General features: G+C 44.6%; 1 protein-coding gene across 2 annotated transcripts in view; it reads left to right on the top strand.

Moving 5' to 3' along the window:
• The window catches only part of Prdm15 (PR/SET domain 15), a 60,138-nt gene that overhangs the window by 22,245 nt on the left and 18,041 nt on the right, over positions 1–19,852 (top strand). Inside the window, exons 7-13 of one of the 2 annotated variants that reach the window (XM_055614802.1) lie at positions 7,981–8,223; positions 12,016–12,145; positions 13,335–13,531; positions 13,751–13,845; positions 14,215–14,302; positions 17,804–17,971; positions 19,535–19,629. In XM_055614802.1, coding sequence (XP_055470777.1) covers positions 7,981–8,223; positions 12,016–12,145; positions 13,335–13,531; positions 13,751–13,845; positions 14,215–14,302; positions 17,804–17,971; positions 19,535–19,629 — 1,016 coding nt within the window. The remainder of the gene's footprint in view (positions 1–7,980; positions 8,224–12,015; positions 12,146–13,334; positions 13,532–13,750; positions 13,846–14,214; positions 14,303–17,803; positions 17,972–19,534; positions 19,630–19,852) is intronic. The other variant, XM_055614803.1, reaches the window with a different exon arrangement.

Genomic DNA, 19,852 nt, shown 5'->3' with positions numbered 1-19,852 from the left:
TGGAATGTTCTGGAATCTATGAAAAGGTTCTTTCTAGGCAGATTTTAGCAACAGAAATGCTAATGTGAGCATTTGGGAGACATTTTGGTCACTAGGCATGGCTCATTCATCTCCTAAGGATTATGGCCATCTGTTCTTGTGCTACTGGGCTATTCTCCTAATCTTGTTCTTAACACTTTTGTCCTCTGCCTGTGGAAAATCACCTGTGTTCATCACAGATAGGAACAGTGAGCAGCTGTCAGTTTCTTCTTCTTTTTTTCCCCCTTCTTTTTACTTATTTTTTTAATATGTATGAGTGTTTTGCCTATGTGCATATCTATGGACCAACTGTGTGCAGTACCCATAGAAGCCAGAAGAGGGCAATTAGATCGCCTGGAACTGAAGTTACAGAGGGTTGGGAGCTATCATAGGTGCAGAGACATGAACCTTGGTCTCTGAGTAGCAAGAACTCTTAGCCACTTAGGCATCTCTCCAGCCCCATCTGCTGTTGCTCCAGGTTTCTTAAGAGTGCTGTGTTTGTGAAAGAACATACCCCTTAGATGAGATTGCAAGGCCCATCTATGGAAACCAGAAGGTACAGGGATATTGCACAAGATATGGTCACTCAGCCTTGAAATAGCCAATAAAGGCTATTTGATTTGTTGGGTAATTTTTCTTGGTGACTATTTTTAGTTGAAGAAAAAGCTTCCCTTCACTTTGGTAGTAGAGCTAGACCAATGTTCCCAGATGCCAGTTCAGGGGAGTCCTCTTAGCATATACTTGGCCTGCCTTGTTGAGTCTTGCAACAGTCTATATAGCATTGATAGCATTTCCTGGGTAAACAGACTTAGGCTGAAGTAAATAGCCCACCTGCCCAGCCTGTGTAGTTGCACATGCTGGAGCCATGTTCAGTGTAGGCAGTACTGCCCAGCTTCTACTACCAGGGGGTCATGGGGCTCTTTCTTCTGCAACCTTTGCCTGGGTGTCTGGTAGGTTACCTGATAGTTGAGGACTTGGTGGAGAGCACATCACAAGAAGAGGAGTATGGAGCTGAGTCTGTGGGAAACTGGGCTGGGGTCAGAAGGAACCTTTAGTTCCCTGTAGACTGGCTTTGAGGACAATCCCAGAGCCAAATGACATGGCTTTGGTACACTAATCTATGGAGAACAGGCTTCATTGGGTCATACTTTGTCCAGTAGGAGAATGTGACTCTATGATCCTCTATGTTAGCCATGATCACACTATGCCTGAAACTGCCTTCTGCAGAGCTTTGTCTGAGAGGCTTGCCTCAAGTGGGAAGGTGTGGCTTTGTTGTTTAGGCTCCAATCTATGGTGTCTGCCCTCTCTATGGTTGGCTAACTTCAAAACCAAATGAACTTGAACTAATTTCATGGATTTATTAATGATTGATCTTAGAACATACATGACTGTGGGCAGGTAAGGGTCAGCATGTGTCTTTTAAAATCAGACCCACCATGCAGAACACCAAGAGACCAACTGAGGTTGGAGAGCATGGGAAGCAAGGCTGTTGTTCTTTACCTTTCACCTGATGCTGTCATTTCCTGTGTTCTTTTGCTACTCCTGTCTCAGGAGGTATCTGATTAAACATGAGGCAATAGTGAATGTACTAGCCTTAATGCCCTCCTGGAATTCTACTCCACTTAAATACAAGAAAGGAGAAGTAGAGAGTATTGGACAAGATGGAAAAGTTGTAAGGATGTATTTGCAGCAGCATTAAGCTAGCAAGTCAGATAAGCCGAAGCCAGCAGTGGGACACCCAAGAAACATTTCTGCTCCTGCAGGGTTTGAGGAGTGTCAGGAGCCTAATAGGAGAGCACAGAGAAGCACAGACTGTTGGCCTGCTTAGAACCCTGGCCTCCTGGTCTGCCCCAACCATGCCCTGGCCCCACACAGCTGCATCTCTGCTTCCATCAGCAGAATGTTGGGGACCCCAAGGTATGTAGCACTGAGAACAGGGACTCACAGGGTCAGCTGTTGGGATTTGGGCAGCTTCAGACTTCTTCATTTTCTCCTCTTAGAGTGGTGGATCTGGCTCATGCCCCAGATAGGGAGGAAGGATTTCTCTATAGAAACTAACTAGGGAGCTGAAGTATCTCCCAGTGGGACTGCTCAACCCCTGACCATCCTGCAGAGTAAGACTCTAGATGCTGGAAGAAAACTGAACATGAGCAAGAGACCAAACAACTTGTCTGAGGAATCTGAAAACAATCCCCCCAAAAAAACCCTCCAAGCTGAAGTTGTCATTCAGGTGAGAGATGGCAATGTGGCCCTACATCCTTCAGGTAAGAGCAGGCCACTGTTGAAAAAATCAGGATGATTTCTTCAGGACACTGAAAATGAAAGCTGTGGTAATAGATGTCAAATTGATGGAAAAGTGCCCAAAAACACTTGGGAGAGTTTTTCATAAGGAGGAGCATAAAGAGAACACAAACAGAAGAGATACAGAGACTGGAGGATGATCTGAGACTTTGCAGGTGTCAGGAGTACTCTGTAGGAGGAAGGGATAGGCAATAAGAATTAGTCAGTGGACAGTGGACTGGGGATATAGCTCAGTTAGTAGAATTCCAAACATCACAAACCCTGAGGTCATTCCCCAGCATCCCCAAAAACAGACATGGTAGCACATGCCAGTAATCCCAGTCCTCAAAAGGTAAAGGCAGAGGGATCAGGAATTTAAAGTTATCCTTAATTACATAGTAACTTTGGGTTATATGAGATCCTGACTCAAAAATAAACCAGATAGATAGTCAGCATGAAAACATTAAAGGATGCAGGTTTACAACCTAGAAGGACCCAACAGGCAGTGATACGATGAATGACAAAGACCCACCTGTTCTATCATGGGACCTAATCAGAGGATTTAGAAAAAAACAAACTGTTGGATAGCCATTAAAAACAAGGCTACCATTAAGGCAGGAAGGCTGACTTAGTCATTAGTCACTGTCAGCAACCTAATGAAGATATTTTTAAAAATCCAGAAATTTCCAAGCAGGGTCAAAAAACATCTAGTGAGGAGAACCCTGGAGTATGCAATCTCTCACCATCAGACTGCTTGATGAAGACACTGTCACCCACAATAACACTAGATTCCAGAGCCCAAATGTGTGGCTTCTGAGATCCCAGCACCTCTGTTAAGTTTTACAGTGCTACCCTGCCCAAAGCAATGTGCATGTCTTCTACAAATAGGAAATAAGAAGAGAGTCCTTTTCAGGGAATGGGAAAAAGATATGCAGGTTACCAGCCCAATTTAGAGAGAGCAGAGGCCTCTGGGAAAAGCTGGTGCTATAATAAAAGGAGAAATCCAGAAGGTTTGACAGAGAGAGAGGAGAGAGGCAGGGAGTATACAGACTAGTAGCAGACATAGGACAATGAGTGATTGATAGAAGGTAAGGCTGTAATTAGCTCCAGGAGAAAGAATGCTAACCACAACTGCTTTGGGGCTCAACTGTGAATAAATCTTTATGGCCATCATCTTGTAAACACCAGTTGTTGGCTTACACCAAAAGTGTGATCTGAGTGTGTTGGTAGGATTGGGAGGAGTCTGAGGTCTAACAAGGAAACATGAATAGGAAAGCAGAATCCCCATATTTTGTTTTAAATTGTCAGTGGACATTGTCAGATATAGTCAGGCCTCTATCTGTGGTATGCTCATGCCAGCACTCAAGCAGCTGCACACCACAAAACAACTTGGAAAACATGTGTCTGTACTGAATATGTACAGAATTTTTTTTCCTTGTCATTATTCCCTGAATGTAGAGCAGTAACCATTCAGATAGCATTTTTACTGCATGTTGGTGTTTTGAGTGTTAATGTGTATAGCATGTGTGTTGTTTTTTGTAAATAGTGTGCCATTTTATGTAAGGGATTTGGGTGTTTGCAGGTTTTGATAGCTTTAGTTCCTGGAACTATCCTCTGTAGGTGTGGATGGATGATTAGAAAATATAGATGAATGAATGGGCAGAGTAGGGTAAGAGACTGCTGTTTTCTGTCATGAACCAATTACACAATTATGAACCAATTCATACCTTTCTCATTGGACTTTTTAATCAATGTAGTCTTTTCATATCAACAGCTTTGAGCTTCACTTATTCCTTACTGTATTTTCATTTTTAAAAATTAATTTCTGATGATTTGCCATGTTTTGTTTGTTTTGTGAAAGGGTTTCACGAAGTTCAGGCTGGCTCTGCACTTGCTTTGTAGCTGAGGATGACCTTGACTTCTGCTTCACTTCTTATAGGCGTGCCACCATGCCTGGTTCCTTTTTATGTTTTTTGTTGTTGTTGTTTTGTTTTTGTTGTTGTTTTGGTTTGGTTTGGTTCTTTTCTTAGTCTTAGCTTAGTCTTAGTCTTAGTCTTAGCTTTACTCAGTTACAGTGACTTTAAAAGTCAGAAATATTATAAGAGTGTGGTTCATTTTAATTCTAGGTGTGGGGATATGGGGCAGCTTCAGACTGTCCATAGCAGCTGACTATGATTTGTGTTGTGCTCTAGCAGAGGCATGCTTTTGCCAGCTGCAGATAGTTTCTGCCATTGTGTGACGTTTGGAATTCTAGGAACTTTTCAGAGGGTATATAAATGCTAGGGCCCTGAGAGGAGGAATGGGTAGTTGTTGGTCGTTCATGGGGGTTAGTTGTGGTTTGTTAGTGCTCAAAGAAGAAACAAAAGGAAAGAAATTAAAGGATCTCTCTCCCTTTGCCCTCTATCCTTCTTTCTCTCTCATCTAGTAATAGAAGATAAAACTGGGGATTAAATGGTGGGAAAATGAAGAACCCACAAAGTAGCAAAGACCAGCTACACTCAGTTTAGGTTTTTTTTTTTATTTTTTTAAATATAAGCACTGAAAATTTCCCTAAGTGCCATGCTAGCTCCCTTCCATATTTTATTCAACATTGCACCTAAATTCTCATGTACACCATAACATAGTCTAGAAATTCATAAAGCAAAGACTGAAAGCTGCATGAGGAGAAATTGTACTTCTCCTCCTCGCGTGGTAGATTTCTGTATCCATCAGAGCAGTTAGTAAATTAGACACAAATCACAAGGTCATAGATTTGATGGGCATGGTAGGCAGACCTAGTGAGTGGCCTGTGTAAGTCCAGCATCAGAGTTGATATGCTTCTCATGCATTCTTAAAAGTATTTTTTTAATTTTATGTTTTGCTTGCATGTATATAGGTGTAAGGGTGTCAGATATCATGGAACTGGAATTACAGTTGTGAGGTGTTGTGTGGGTACTGGAAATTGAGCCCAGGTTTTCTAGGAGTGCAGCCAGTGCTCTTAACCACATAGCCATCTTTTCACCCCCACTTATACATTTATTACTGATTTCTGAAACAGGGTCTCTCTTGGCCCTTCTGCTTTAACCTCCTAAGTGCTGGGACTGCAGGTATATAACAGACACCACACCTGTTTACAAAGTGCTGGGCATCAGACCCAGAGATTCATGTGAGTCAGGTGAACACTCAGCCAATTTCACTAATCCCTAGTACTAATCCCTAGCTCTCCTTATTTTGGACCTAAAGAGTCATACAGCTTCAGTCTACTGTGGATGGCTCTGTGGTCATGTCTAAGGCATTGCTTTCCTCTGCTCCCTATTCTCTTTGATGGCTCTGCAAACCTACTTTAGACCATTTTCTAGTGTTAATGCCTGCCTCTCCTACTTCCAGGTCCTTGTCGCTTGCCCATTTCAGGAGTCTCTGCTTTAAGAGACTACTTTTTCAGTAGTGTCACGTTTTTAATTTGTATCAATGTATCTTAGTCTTATAAAAGTTTTCTTTTCTTACTTTTCTCAGTTGCTTGCTATTTTTTTCAGTTATCCTAACCTTTCCCCAAAACTTTTTATTCTTTACTTGGTTATATCTGCTCTGTTCACTCCAGTTTACCCTTAGCTTATGCTGTAATCTTGGAATTCTAGTCTTCCTGGTTTTAATGTCAGCTGATACACTAATGGTTGTTTTGCTGCTAGCTTTCTGGGGTGTGGTGGGGTGCTGCTTTGGGTCCTGTTACTTTGATGATGTGCTGAGCAAGGATTCCTCCCTTTTTCCTGTTCAATCATGTGTTTTTCCTGGTGGACTATAGCTGGGTGCTCTTTTATTCTTCTTCACAGTTTAGGTTTTATTTTTCACTAGGCTATGAAGGGGTTTTGTTTTGTTTTTAGCTTGAATGGTATATATTTGTGCCATACACCTGCATTAGAGCTTTGGGTTTTTTTATGGGTGTCATTTTATATCACCTGCCTTTCTTCTCTAAAACCTTAGAAGAGAGCACTGAGTTGGCTTAGCAGGTAAAGGTGCTTGCTACCAAGCCTGACCATTTGAGTTCAATCCCTAGAACCCAAAAGGTAGAAGGAGAGAACCAATCCCACAAGTACACAATGGCCTGAGCACAACTGCACATAAAATAAATAGGCATGAAAATAAATTAATCATAAGATCATCCTAGAGGAATCCTAGAGGCTTTATTGACTGGCTCAGAACCTGGGCCCTGTGTAAACTGTGCCTGGTCCAGAGTAGACTCAACTCTGTCTCCTAGTCCCCAGGCCTTGTGATGACATGATCCTGTCTTTACAGCCTGATGACCTGTGAGACCCTAGGACCTCTGATTTTACTCATGCTGTGTCCTTCATTTTGGTTTTATGTTCACTCTGTGATTGGCAGTCTTCTTTGCTTTAATACTCCTCAACCTGTATTCTCAGGATGTGTGTTCTGTTTTGCCTCATCTTCCCATTCATTTTCAGCTAGTGGGCTCAGTGTAAGCTTGTTCTGCTAGGTGCCAGATCATGTTAGCTTTCCCTCACAGGCCTGCTCCTTGGAGCCACCCATCTAGAATAGAGTTTCTAATGTGGGACAAATCATGGATAATGACTGCTTAGCTTGATACTGGTGCTGAATCAACTCACATTTGCAGAAGAAGGAACTAGTTCCAGGCACAGTGATGCCTCTTTCATGTAGGTGTTTAGTCACTTCTTCTACCTGTCATCTGGTACCCTGTGACCCATTTACTCACTACCTCCCAAACTTGCTACCCTATGTGGCATCCTGCCTGCTTGCTTTTTTCTAGGTGGTCTTGGCTTTCTGTCAGCTATAAATAAGCGAAGCCACTGTACTTTCTTGTAGGGTTTATAAAGAAATGTTTAATTGGGTGGTGGTGGAGCACACCTTTAATCCCAGCCTTGGGAGCTAGAGGCAGGCTGATCTCTGAATTTGAGGCCAGCGTGGTCTACAGAGCAAGTTTCAGGATAGCAAGGGCTTCACAGAGAAACCATGTTGAAAGAAAGAAAAGAAAAGAAATAAAAGAAAAAATGTTTACGGTGAGTGCTTTATGTAGTAGTACTCTATTGGTGCTTCCATCTTAGTGTGTCCCACTCTTATGGAAAAGTTAGAAAAATACAAACAATCAAGAAAGTAAGTCAGAGTTGCATGTGAATATGTACGTGCACTTCTGGATTTATAGGCTGCCTCATAGTAACAGGAGGGGAGATGTGACCCAGTGGACAGAGTGCTTGCCTAACATGCAGGAAGCCCTGGATTTGAACCCTATTACTGCATAAAATGGGACATGGTGGCACTTGTCTAATCTTAGCAATTGAAGGTAGAGACAGAAGGATCAGAAGTTGAGGTTGGTCTGTGCTATATGACAGTCTTTAATACATAAACACAATTTAAACTGATCAGCCCCCATTTGAAAGTTGAAAATCTGAAGCACTATACATTTCTAAAGTTAAGAGTCTACCATGATTTGGAGTTGTCTGGTCCTGAACATGTCAAATGAGGGAAACTCAGTCTGAAGCTGTATATGTGATGGATATTTTGCTTTGAAAACAATGAAGATGAAGTTGATTTTTGTTTGTTGATTGGTTTGTTTGAATCTGTGCAGAGGGCACAGTTGCAAACATACCAAAAAGCCATTATGGTAAGGCAGGTGGTGAGCTGGCAGGAACTTGTTCTCCGATGGTGTCATCATCAGCCCTTCTCCTCTTGCAGAGCATCTCTTGGGCCACCTGGAACAAGCCAAAAGCCTTCCTACAGGTGGCCAGCAACATGAGGCAGGTTCTGAGAAGGAGCCTACTGCACCCAGAATGGAACCTCCCACAGCAACTGAGAGTAAGAGCATCCAGAATGTCCTGGTCACCAAAGAGCCAAAGAAAAAGCCTCGAAGGGGGAGGAAACCCAAAGTTTCCAGGGCTGAGCAGCCACTGGTCATTATCAAAGAGAAGGAGCCTGCAGGTGAGAAGCTGGTGGGACATGTGCTATCACGGGCTCTATGTTTTTCATCACCTTAGTTTCCTGGGGGACCATCTTGGCAGGAGGGCTCATGAAGTAGGAGCTTATATCCTCTGCAATCCCTCAGTCAGCTATTAAAGTGTGATTATCATGTAGAATCTTTTACACTAGCATATTCTGTGAGTGTTCTGACCGCAGATCTTTAAAAATGGACACCTGGCTAGCCATTGTCTCATTAGGACTGGAGCCCTCAGTCTTTTTTTTTTTTTTTTTTCTGTTTTGTTTTGTTTTCTGACACCGAATCCACAGTTGGCTTTAAGCTTAACATGTAACTCAGGCTGACTTTAAACTCTTGATTCTAAGGTCTCAGCCTTTTGAGGAGCTGGGCTGACACACCTGTGCCACAGTACCTGGCTTGTGTCACAGGGGTGAGTCTTGTCCATGTCATGCCTGTCAGTTACAGCTCTTTACTCCATCATGTGAGTTCCCAGTATTTGTTGCCTACTGCTTATGGGTAGACATGTTGTTGGTCATGGCCCTGTTTTTTTTAAACATGTATGTATGTTTGTATGTATGTATGTATTTGTGTGTACACACATGTGTGTGTCAAACAGACCACAACATATACAAAAGCCAGACGATAACTTTGTAATTCTTTTTTAGCTCTATGAGGGTGGGGCTGGGCTTGCACAGTAGATATCTTTACCACTTAAAATGTTAGTTTTATTAAAAACAAAAGTCTTTGTAAAATTCCAAAATCTTTTTTTTAACTATCAGTCTCTGAACTGTGGCAGCCCATAAAATCAAAATTAAGTTAAATACTTTCTTACTTCAAGAAGGAAGAACAGAGCACAGCCATAATCTGAACAGTATGAAACTAAACTCTTAACAGTGTAAATAACTCAACGTCTAATATCTGAGATGCACTCATGATCTTCTGAGCTCCTACAAAGGGCTTGAGTCACTTCACTGACTCTGTCCTCTGCAGCATACACAGCTTCCAGGCTCTATTCTGTGGCTGTTGTTGTTCTTGCATCTACAGTATGCTGGAGTCTCTTGCTGCAGCTGGGCTGCACTTTCAGAAATGACCTTACCTGGGTTTTCTTCATGCCAAGCCTCAATTTATTCTCATAACCGCTTTAGTCCTGGGCCTTCAACTGCTGCTGAGTCTGCACCTTCTCCGAGGACATTTTCTGGCCTCTCTCAATGTCAAGCCTCAGTTGTTCTTCATGATGCCTCTTCATGCCTTCAAAACCAGTACCACCTGCGTGACTCTTAGACTACCCAAGTTCAGCTTACAACAACCTTTACTACCTGTGAAACACAACTTTTGTGTGCCGACTCAGAAAACACTTCTCAGAAGATTTCACCTCAGTGATGCTGGTCTCAATCACCACTAATTTCTTTGCTCCAGCTGACTATCATCAATTGTCCCAGTAAAGCAGAGGATTTTACTTCAGTGGTTCTGGTCTTGTTAATTACAGCTGATTCTTGAACCGCAGATTCTTAACACAAAATAGTAAAAAGGCCTTAATAAAATCTTCAAGGGCTCTCAAACTTCTTTCTGGAACTAGCCAGGCCTCCAACATCTGCATTGCTCTCAACATTCTTATCTTCTAAACTCCCACAGAAAAGTTCACCAATCTTTGAATATTCCTCAATAGCTTTTCTAGCCCAAAATTCCAAAGTCCTTCCATAATCCTTCCCAAAACAACATGGTCAGGTCACAGCAATACTCCATGATCCTGGCATCAGTTTCTGTCCTAGTTAGGATTACTATTGCTGTACTTAAACACCATGAACAAAGCAAATTGGGGAGGAAAGGTGTTGTGTGTGTGGGTTTTTTTGTTTTGTTTTGTTTTTTGGCTTACAGTTGCATATCACTATCTATCATTGAAGGAAATCATGACAGGAACATAAGCATGGCAAGAACCAGGAGGAGAAGCTGATGCAGAGGCTATGGAAGCTGCTTACTGGCTTGCTTAGCCTGCTTTCTTATAGAACCTAGAAACACCAGTTCAGGGGCACCACTCACAATGGGCTTGGCCGTCCCCATCAGTCACTAATTAAGACATCTGAACCTTATGGAAGCATAATTCTTAATTGAGATTTCTTCCTTTCAGATGACTCTAGCTTATATCAAGTTGACATAAAACTATCCAGCACACCACTTTGAGCCAATTCATTGGGCTGAGCTTGTTCTTTGATTATGCAGAACCCTCAGCTAAGTTTGCAGGGATTTACTCTGTAGCATGTACATTTCCCTGGAAAACTATTATTTCTATGGTCATCATACAACACGTGTCTCAGCTGCCTGGCCTCTCTGTTGCTAAGTCCACCTCAAATGGGACAAGGTATAGTACTCAAATGTCTACCCCTTCTGCCTGTGTTACTGGCACTGGATGCTCTTTATTACACTTGCCATTGTGGAAATGAAAAGCAAGCTTGAAACTGAAAAGAGAGTAGAGGAGCAGCTTTCAAGGAACATTTCCCACTTTCCTGTGTTCTCTTTGACCAGTGCCTGTTCTCTGAACCATTTGGAAGTATCTGCACATGAGCAGGAGTAGTTTGAGCTCCCTGTGGGATTTCCTTGCCTCTCTAGATAGGAAAGGACAGAAGGAACTACTTCCAGGCTGTCACTTGCAATTGTTAATAGTAGGCAAAACCAGTGGCTCCTGAGAGGCATTCACTGGCTGCTGATGGGAACAGATGCAGAGACCACAGCTAAACATTAAGCAGAGAGAGTCCAAATTGGAGTTCTCTACAGGTTTCCTCCCCTTGGAACTTGGGGAACCCTTGGAGGAAATTGTAGGAGCCAGAGGGTTTGAGGATACAAGGAGAACACAGCCCATAGAACCAAATAAGTAGTACTCAAAGGGGCTCACAGATATTGAAGCAGCAATCACTGAGCCTGCATGGGTCTGTGCCAGATCCTCTGCATATCTGTTATGATTGTTAGTTTGGTGTTTTTGAAACTTCTAACAGTGGAAGTGGGGTTATCTTTGACTCTTTCACCTGCTCTTGGGGTCCTTTTCCTCCTACCGGGTTGCCTCGCCCAGCCTCAATGTGAGGGTCTGTGCCTTGTCTTATTGTATCTTGTTTTGCTGTGTTCAGGTGATATACTTGGGAGGCTGTTCTTTTCTGAAAAGAAATGAAGGAGGAGTGGATCTGGGGGAGTGGGTTGTGGGAGGGGGTTGGAAGGAGTAGAGGGAAATGTAGTCATGGTGTATTGAAAACATGGGAGATAGATGGATCAGATGTCCAAGGTCATCCTTGACTACATAGTAAGTTTGAGGCCAGCCCTGGCTACATGAGACCCAACTAAAAACAAACAAACAAACAAAAAAGAAACGACAGAGGTTAAAATTTTCTTCTGTATAGTCTTCATTTCATTTTATCACATTTCTAATGTGACTCTAAATAAAATGTTCACTCACCTTTGAACATCCTCAAGATGACTTGTCATACTTGTAAATCTTTCAAGAGTTCATTTAATAAGTTACAAGATCTAGCTGTATTTCCATCTGCTGTATATCAGTAGTGTCCTGGGAGTCAGGAGAGACTGAAATAGTGTGATGCTTGGGCATTACAAGGCATGGAGTATGGCTTTGGTTTGGACTAAAGACATAATACTTTCTTCATATACAAATAAACGTTTAAATTCTAAAATGTTCTATTTTTGTCCCTATTGCATCCAAACTCAGGATGTGCTTCCAGGGACAGTGCTTCTCCTGGCAGTGTTACAATCTATCTCCCACGCTAGCACTGACCCTTTTGTCATACCCTTTTACACAGAGCACGTGGCAGAGATCATTACCGAGATCCCTCCAGATGAGCCTGTGAGTGCAACACCAGACGAACGGATAATGGAGTTAGTCTTGGGGAAGCTGGCCACCCCCACAAATGAGGTCAGCTCAGTGCCAAAGTAAGTCCTGATTGTACATGGCTGGTGCTTGGGGACAGAGCACAGGGAACAGCTAATTGGTACTGAAGGGAAAGTGCCTCTCACTTCTAATCCCCACAGCAGGTTCAGCTCTTCTGGCCAGAAGTATATGTCCTGAACCCCATGAGTTTCATAGTTTCATAGTTCATTCACTGTGAAAACTTTTTTCTTAAAACATACAAGACAGAATATTCACCATTACAACTCTTGAAGGACACAGGAGCAGAGATATTATGGCTATTCATCTCCCAAGCCTTTATCTACCCAAACTGAATCTGCCCTTGGCACCCACTATTTTACTTTCTGTCTGCATGCATTTTTAGACTATGTCCCTCACGTCAGCAGGGCACATGCTCCTTACTTTTTTATGAATGGCTTATTTTACTTAGCACATGTCCTTCTTTGTCGTAGTGTGTGTCTGAATCTCCTCTGTAAGGCTCATGTTACACTGATGCATGTTCAAGCTTTTTCTGCTCTCTAGCGGGCTGGGGAGGTCCACCTCAGCTGCGAGCAGTGCTGCTCTGGTTCAGCAGTTGCTTGGATTTGGATTTTAGTCAGTTTCATACTTTGCTCTGCTTTCTTTTTGTGAGCAAGGGAAAGATGTGTTTATACTACAGTTATAATTCCCTGGTGAGTTTTTGCCCTGAAGTTGACTCAGCTGCTGGTGTTTTCTGTGCCCTTTGGAGTTGGCAGAATTCACCTGGTGAACCTGTGAAAATGTGTTTATTATGTCTTTCCTGCATTACTACCCAGAGGATTTTAAGCACTTACCAGAAAAAGCACACTTGACAGGACGAAGAAGTGTTTAGAAGTCAGGTTCAGACTCAACATAAAGCAGAGTAGAGCTGAGACCAAGTAAGGACAAGAACCACAGTCAGGGCTGCCTTGTTTGGAACACAGATGGAGCTCAGGCTACCTGGTGGCCACGGCTGAAGCAGGTGAGCTGCATAGCTGTTAGATAGTGCTGAAGCCAATGTGTGTGTGCCCATAGTGTCTTTGCTACCCGGGACTGGGTGACTCTTAAGTTCTGCCTTCCTTTTCCTTTGCTCATGGACCAAGTGTAGCTGGGAAATGTGGCTGAGGATATTTTTAAGGTGATTATGATCAGAAACTTTTACTCTGAGGACTCAGCCACCATCTCTCCTTGACCAGCAGTTCCTCTCTTGGGCAGGTTCACACATCACCCAAGCAGCACCATTGCTCTCAAGAGGGGCTTGGTTCTGTCCAGCAGACATGGCATTCGGCGGAAGCTCGTACGGCAGCTGGGTGAGCATAAACGTATCCATCAGTGTGGCACCTGCAGCAAGGTCTTCCAGAACAGCAGCAACCTGAGCCGGCACGTGCGTTCGCACGGTGAGTGCGCGCACGGTGAGTGCCTGCCCAGCCCACAGGGCAGGGCCAGGAAAGTGTGTATCCATTGCTGGGTCCTTGCTGCAGAGCTGCTGCAAGGGGTGGCCCTGTGGCTGCCTGTCCCTTCCAGCATAGCAGTACCCCACCGAGGCAGACACCTCATGTTTCAGAGATAGAGTACACCTTTCTGAGAAAGGCCAAAGCTTTGAATCTGCCTTCTGTTGGCTCATTCCTTAGGTGACAAGCTGTTTAAATGTGAGGAATGTTCAAAACTGTTCAGCAGAAAGGAAAGTTTAAAGCAACATGTCTCCTACAAGCACAGCCGAAATGAGGTAAGTGGGCACTCAAACAACTGACTGAATAACTGTTTTCTAGAAGAGGAGCCATACTAGAGGGGAGCTCTCAGTTTCCAGAGGGAGGTTTCCTCACAGCCCCATGCATTACAAGCCCAGCTTAGGCCAGTGCCCACAGAAACAGGGACAACATGGGGGAAGACAGGTGGCTGGCATTTGGGGGCATGCTTGCCTGAGTGTAGGGTTCTCTTTCTCAGACAGTTGGACAACAAGAGTATTCCTACTAGAACAGGGGAGGAAAACTGTTGGGTAGCCAGCCCTAGAAATTACAAGAACAGCACACACCAGGGTGGCACCTGTGTTGAGCTCATGTGGTCTTCCTTGCTGACAGTGTGCCCCTTTGCGCAGGTGGATGGTGAGTACCGCTACCGCTGTGGGAGCTGTGGGAAGACCTTCCGAATGGAGAGTGCGCTGGAGTTCCACAACTGTAGGACAGGTGAGGCCCCTACCTCAGCCACCTGCCCTCCATGTTAGGAGGAAGGGTCCCACTGGGCTGCTCGGGCATCTTCCTAATCTTCTTACCTCAGGGAATGTGAGGGATATTCAGAACTGTTTAGCCATTGAAGAAATCTAAAACAGCTTTCCTTTAGTCAAGAAAGGACAGGCTGTCTTATGTCAGTTCTCGGACCCTGGATCTGAGGCCACCATGCTGTAGGACCCTCATCCTTGCTAACAGGGTGAACAGCAGTGTTGAGTTTGCTCTAGAAGTGTGTGTGAGAGAAAAATGCAAAGGCAAGGCTTGAGGTGGGTAAGGCCCACCTGGCTTGTTGGAGCTTTCTTCCTACCATCAGCCTCCTGCTCCTATGTCCTCTGTTGGCACCCAGAGAGAGATTTTGTTGCCACTTTGCCCAAGTTGTTACATCTTGAGCCTGCTTCCACCTGCCACTCTCCAAAAGGAAAGTGGAAGCCAAAAAAAAAAAAAAAAAAAAAAAAAGTATGAGGTCAAAAGCTGCTGTGCTCTAAGCTGTCCATGGTAGAGGGACAGAGGGCCCAGGATGCTCTCAGACACTGTCTCTTGGGCCAGTTTATAGCTGTCAAATGTAAGTAAACTGTGAAAGGCAGCAAGTAGGCCAAGGAGTGGCATCTCTGAGGCCTGGATGCCCTGTGCTCCAGAGAGGGAGCTCTGAGTTCAACAGTTCCTGGGATTTGGCCATGCAGCCAAGTTACCAGAGGAAATGTAGAGGGATAGCCACTGGGGGCCTTTGTGTTCTCCCTGTCTGTCTTTAGGATTCAGAAAATCAGCAGGGGAGAGCAGTGACAGTTACCTTAGAGAACCATAAGGTCAGCCTGTGATCCTCTCTACTCCTGCTGTCATGCTTCTGCCCATGCTTGTACCTACCTGTGAATATCAGAGTCTCTATTAATTTGTTCATTCTGTGTATGTGGCTGGTTTCTTCTTTCCTCAGCATGATGCCTTCCTCACTGTGATAAGACTGTTCTGACGGACAGAACAGGCAGGTTTCTGGAGGATGGCTGTCAGTGACATGGTCCACCTGCAGGCGCATGTACATAATTGCACCATCTGCAGCCTGTGCTCTCCACTGTCCTTTCTTGATGTGCCCATGAGAATCTGGGCATGCTCCTATCTGTTCCTATTTGGTTCAGCGTCAAGCAGACTCTTTGTTAACTGGAATTGGTGCCATTGTAGTTCCTCAAGAAGATGCAGAGTAGGGTGAACATATCACCAGCTTGATGTCAGTGATACATTGGAGACTGAAGAACACTTTTTCCTACATAAGGGTTAATAATTTCTCTAGACAAGAGTGGAATAGAAAATGAAGACTTAATTGTTGTATGTTGGTTGAAACTGTCACACCAGACACTTGACCTTGTTATGTGGTCATGGCAGTATTGAACTGCAAGCATCTTCTCTTCTGAGATTGATTTCAAGGCTGGGAGCTGAGAGTGAAAATGAGCTGTTAGCTTTGAGATCCCATGGCAGCCTCTTTACGTGTTCTTGTACCTTTTGCGGCATGAAGTTAATGGAATGTGTATCCTTAGAGGATTTATACAGAGGGCTGGGTCTTCAAGTGTGTAGTGGGCAGGTATTTCTCCAGCCCACTCTGTCCCCTGTGCACTGGTGTCACTCTTACCTATGTATTTGCTGTGCTGCCTTTGAACCTAAAGAGGACACTAACAGGTAGCAAGACCCAAGCCAAGGCCTCGAAATACAGCCTCCCATCAACTTGGTTCCCTAGCAGTCCACTCTTCTCAGGTGCCTGAACTTAGTAAAATATCAGTCCAAAACCCTATAGTGGATTATAGGGGTAAGGGATGGATATTATTCTAAGGACTAGATTTCTAAGGGCTAGGTTCTTGTACTCAGGATGTTATTGAGGTGTGATTGGTCAGGTTAGTTGACTGTGTAGGTGATCAGCACATAAAACAGTTGGAAGTAAGGTCTCCTTCCACATACTGGAGGGGGGGGGTTTGTGAGGGAGAACATGAGCGTCCAAGCCAATACTACTGCTTTCCATAGTTACAGGAAAGCATGGCGCTTGTAAGAGGAGCCATCCTGCTGTGGGGAAAGCTGTAGTGGGGCCACTGCTTCCTGGGCTGCCTTGCCCTCAGGTGGGGTCCCTCACTCACCCCTCCCTGCTGAAGGCCAGGCACATATCCCTGCTTTGTGTCTTTGTCCCCTTGGGAGGAAGAGATAAAGATGTCTGATTTTCTTTAGTTTTAGGTGGATTGACCTCTAGCTGGCTACACGTTGAATCTCCTGAATGTAGCTAGAGACTTCCTGCAGCATAGGGCCTCGTTTCAGTAGTCCTACCAGTGGACCTTAGCATCAAGGGCATTGGCTTCTTGGCCACATCTTGGTTATTACAACTGACTAAGGGGGCGTCACAGTTGAATCTAGTGGAATGTGTGGAATCCTGGGATGCTGTGTAACATCTCCCTAGGTCTAGGTAGCCCCTAAGCAGAATGACTTGCCCAGATATCAACAGTGAATGCCTGACAAGTCACATCCCAAGGTATATGTACAGATTTCTCCGCAGACAGGGGGACCAATATAGGTGCGTGGTGGATGGTGGCTCTTCTCCATGTAGACTAAGGGTTTTTATAGGAAAACATTTGCTGAGACTAGAGACATTCTGGCCTTGGGGATTTTGCTCCTGGGAGAAGCAACAACATACTTGTCACCTGCTATCAAATGCATTTATATTCAGGACAGAGCAAGTGATTCTGAGCGCTGGCCCCCAAAGAAGCAAGGCACCCGATGGATGTGGAGCAGGGACTGCAGGTAGCAGGCAATGGGGACAGGGGCAGATGGTAGAGTAGACTTTCAGAGGCAGGAACTACAACTTGACTGCTGGCTTCCAGGAGGGACTTTGAAGTAGGGACCAGGATGCAGGGATGATGACTTCTTGCAGTGTGAACATGTGTTTTTATGTGCTGTGTGTTGAATAGGGGTGGAGATGGGTGTGCATGCATACATGTGCATGTGTATTTCTGGTGTATACATTGAGTGAGTATGGAGCATGTGTTCACTAAAGGGAGGCCTAGGCCCAAGACAGTTCTTCTCAAAGGTAAAGAAGTTGAGGGTTGCTGAAGTTAAAGAAGTTGCTGAAGAGGATGCTGAGGTAATTGGGCAGAGAAGAGGCAGGCCAGACATTGGCACTGTGCTGGAGAAGTAGGTGGAACATGCTGAGGACACAAGGGGGCCATCCCTGGGTCTGAGGAAGCTTGAAGTGGATACAGATAGAAGGAGAGGAGCCTAGAGAGCTGTTCTGGTAGCTTTTCCCAGTGAGGAGAGCTGTCATACCAGGATATATTTGTATGTCTAGCTGAGCACACATAGCTGATGAGCTCTGAGCCACAGTGCTCCGCTGGTCTCCTACTTTTACTCTGCTGTTCACCCTGCTGAGGCGCACATACTGGAGCCTGGTCAGGGATGATTTACCGCATGATGTATGTTTGTTTGCTCTCTGGACAGATGACAAGACGTTCCAATGTGAGATGTGTTTCAGATTCTTCTCCACCAACAGCAACCTCTCTAAGCACAAGAAGAAACACGGGGACAAGAAGTTTGCCTGTGAGGTCTGCAGTAAGATGTTCTACCGCAAGGATGTCATGCTGGACCACCAGAGGCGACACTTGGACGGTGAGGCTGGGGCCTGAGATGCCTGCCTTCTGACCTAGTGATCCTCTTTCAGGATCCTGAGGGTCCTAGGATAGAATTAACAGTCCTGTGAGCAGAGAGAAGTGTTGGGGAAAGTGAGGAACAAATAATCACAGATAGACTGCTGTCAGACAGTTATTTGAAGTATTTATTTGTTTAGTGTGCATTGGTGCTTTGACTATGTATGTCTATGTGAACGTGACAGATCCTTTGGAACAGGAGTTAGAGAGAGTTAGGAACTACTGGGAATTGAACCTGGGTTCTCTGGAAGTCAGTCCTTTTAACCACTGAGCCATCTCTCCACCCCCTTGAAGTATTTCTTTAGACAACTTTTTATATACTGTGAAGAATGATTTTAGTAAGATGGGGGAGGGGCATAAGAAAGGTCGGTATGGTGCCCTGCATACAGCAGGTTCAGCTGTGAAAAGGAAATGGAGCGTGCTGGTGGTACTGTGGGTGGTGGCCATGAGTCTACACAGTAGGTTATTTGAGATCAGAGAATGGTCCTGTAGAGTTAGCTCTCTCTACCCATGTGAGGCAGCAGCAGGTAGAATGAGAAGTGAAACAGAGGTTAAATCGGCATTCGGATACAGGCTATCCTTATTTCCCTGCTAAGAGTCACAGCCCCTTTGTCAGTAACACTCACTGACATATAAACACTCTTTGGTTAGTGTTTGAAAACACTATTTACAGAACATCCAGGCTGTGTAGAAGAAGACAAAACTGTCAGATACATTCACATGAGTTTCTGAAAACAAGACCAGGTCACATCCCTAGTAAGTTCTTGTGCTTGGCTTCCTCTCTCCCTATCTCAGTTCCCTATCAGTTCATAAAGACCTACAGCATGGTCCCATGAGATTCTTAGGTCCTATGTACTCTAGGCCCTACCTAGCCCCCAAGAACCATAGGCAAGTCACTGTACCTTAGTTTTCCTGCTTGTACAGTAGAGGTAATAATTGTCCCTTTTGAGGTCAATGTCATGGTCAGACCTACTAAATTTACCATAAGATTCCGTCAGGCCCAAAACAAAGCAGTTGTTCAGAACCAAGAATGCTGTGGGCCCTGCCGGAAGCTACTGCTTTCTGTGACGAACCTAGCCAGCCAGTCACATATGACCCACACCATTGCTGTGGGCAGCAGCTCACTGCTCTGGAAGCTGAGAATACCCCTAGCCTTAGATCCACTGCCTGCTGTGCTTCACAGTCTTAGGACCCTGGAGTCAGCCTGTTGCTGATGCCAGGTTGCCAGCTCCGTGTTGATGTCAGACTATTTAGAAATGCTCAGAAAAGACACCTGGTTTCTTTCTTTTGTTTAGAGATTGCCTGTTTCACATGAATTTGGTTGGCTGGTTGGTTGGTTGGTTAGTTGGTTGGATAGAGTCTTGTTATATTGCCCAAGGTGGTCCTGAATCCATGGGCTCAAACAATACCCCACCAGCCTCTTGCATATCTAGTACTACAATAGTTTCTGCATAGTTCCCAGGCAGTTCTGGAATCTGAACTGTGCTGTATGGCCTCACACTTCCCATCTGGTCTGGGATTTCAGGTGTGCGGCGGGTGAAAAGAGAAGACTTGGAGGCCAGTGGGGAAAGCCTGGTTCGTTACAAGAAGGAACCTTCTGGATGCCCAGTGTGTGGCAAGGTAATGTGTGGCTGGTGTTGGATGCCAAGTCCCCACTCTGTTAAGCTCAAAATCAGAGCTTTATGCAAGGAACATTGTCCAGGAAACTTGTAGGCATGTCCAGCCCATAGCCAGTAGTCCCCTTGTACCCCTGTGAATACAGTCCAACACAAAATCATACATTTAAGACATAACACATGTCCTGGTTAGGGTTATGTTGCTGTAGTAAACGATGACCGAAAAA

This window comes from Psammomys obesus, unplaced genomic scaffold, assembly GCF_907164565.1.
Source record: "Psammomys obesus unplaced genomic scaffold, mPsaObe1.curated_primary_1811, whole genome shotgun sequence".
Taxonomy (NCBI): Eukaryota; Metazoa; Chordata; class Mammalia; order Rodentia; family Muridae; genus Psammomys; species Psammomys obesus.
The sequence above is the reverse complement of the archived record's forward strand: the minus strand, read 5'-3'. Positions and strand labels throughout refer to the sequence as shown.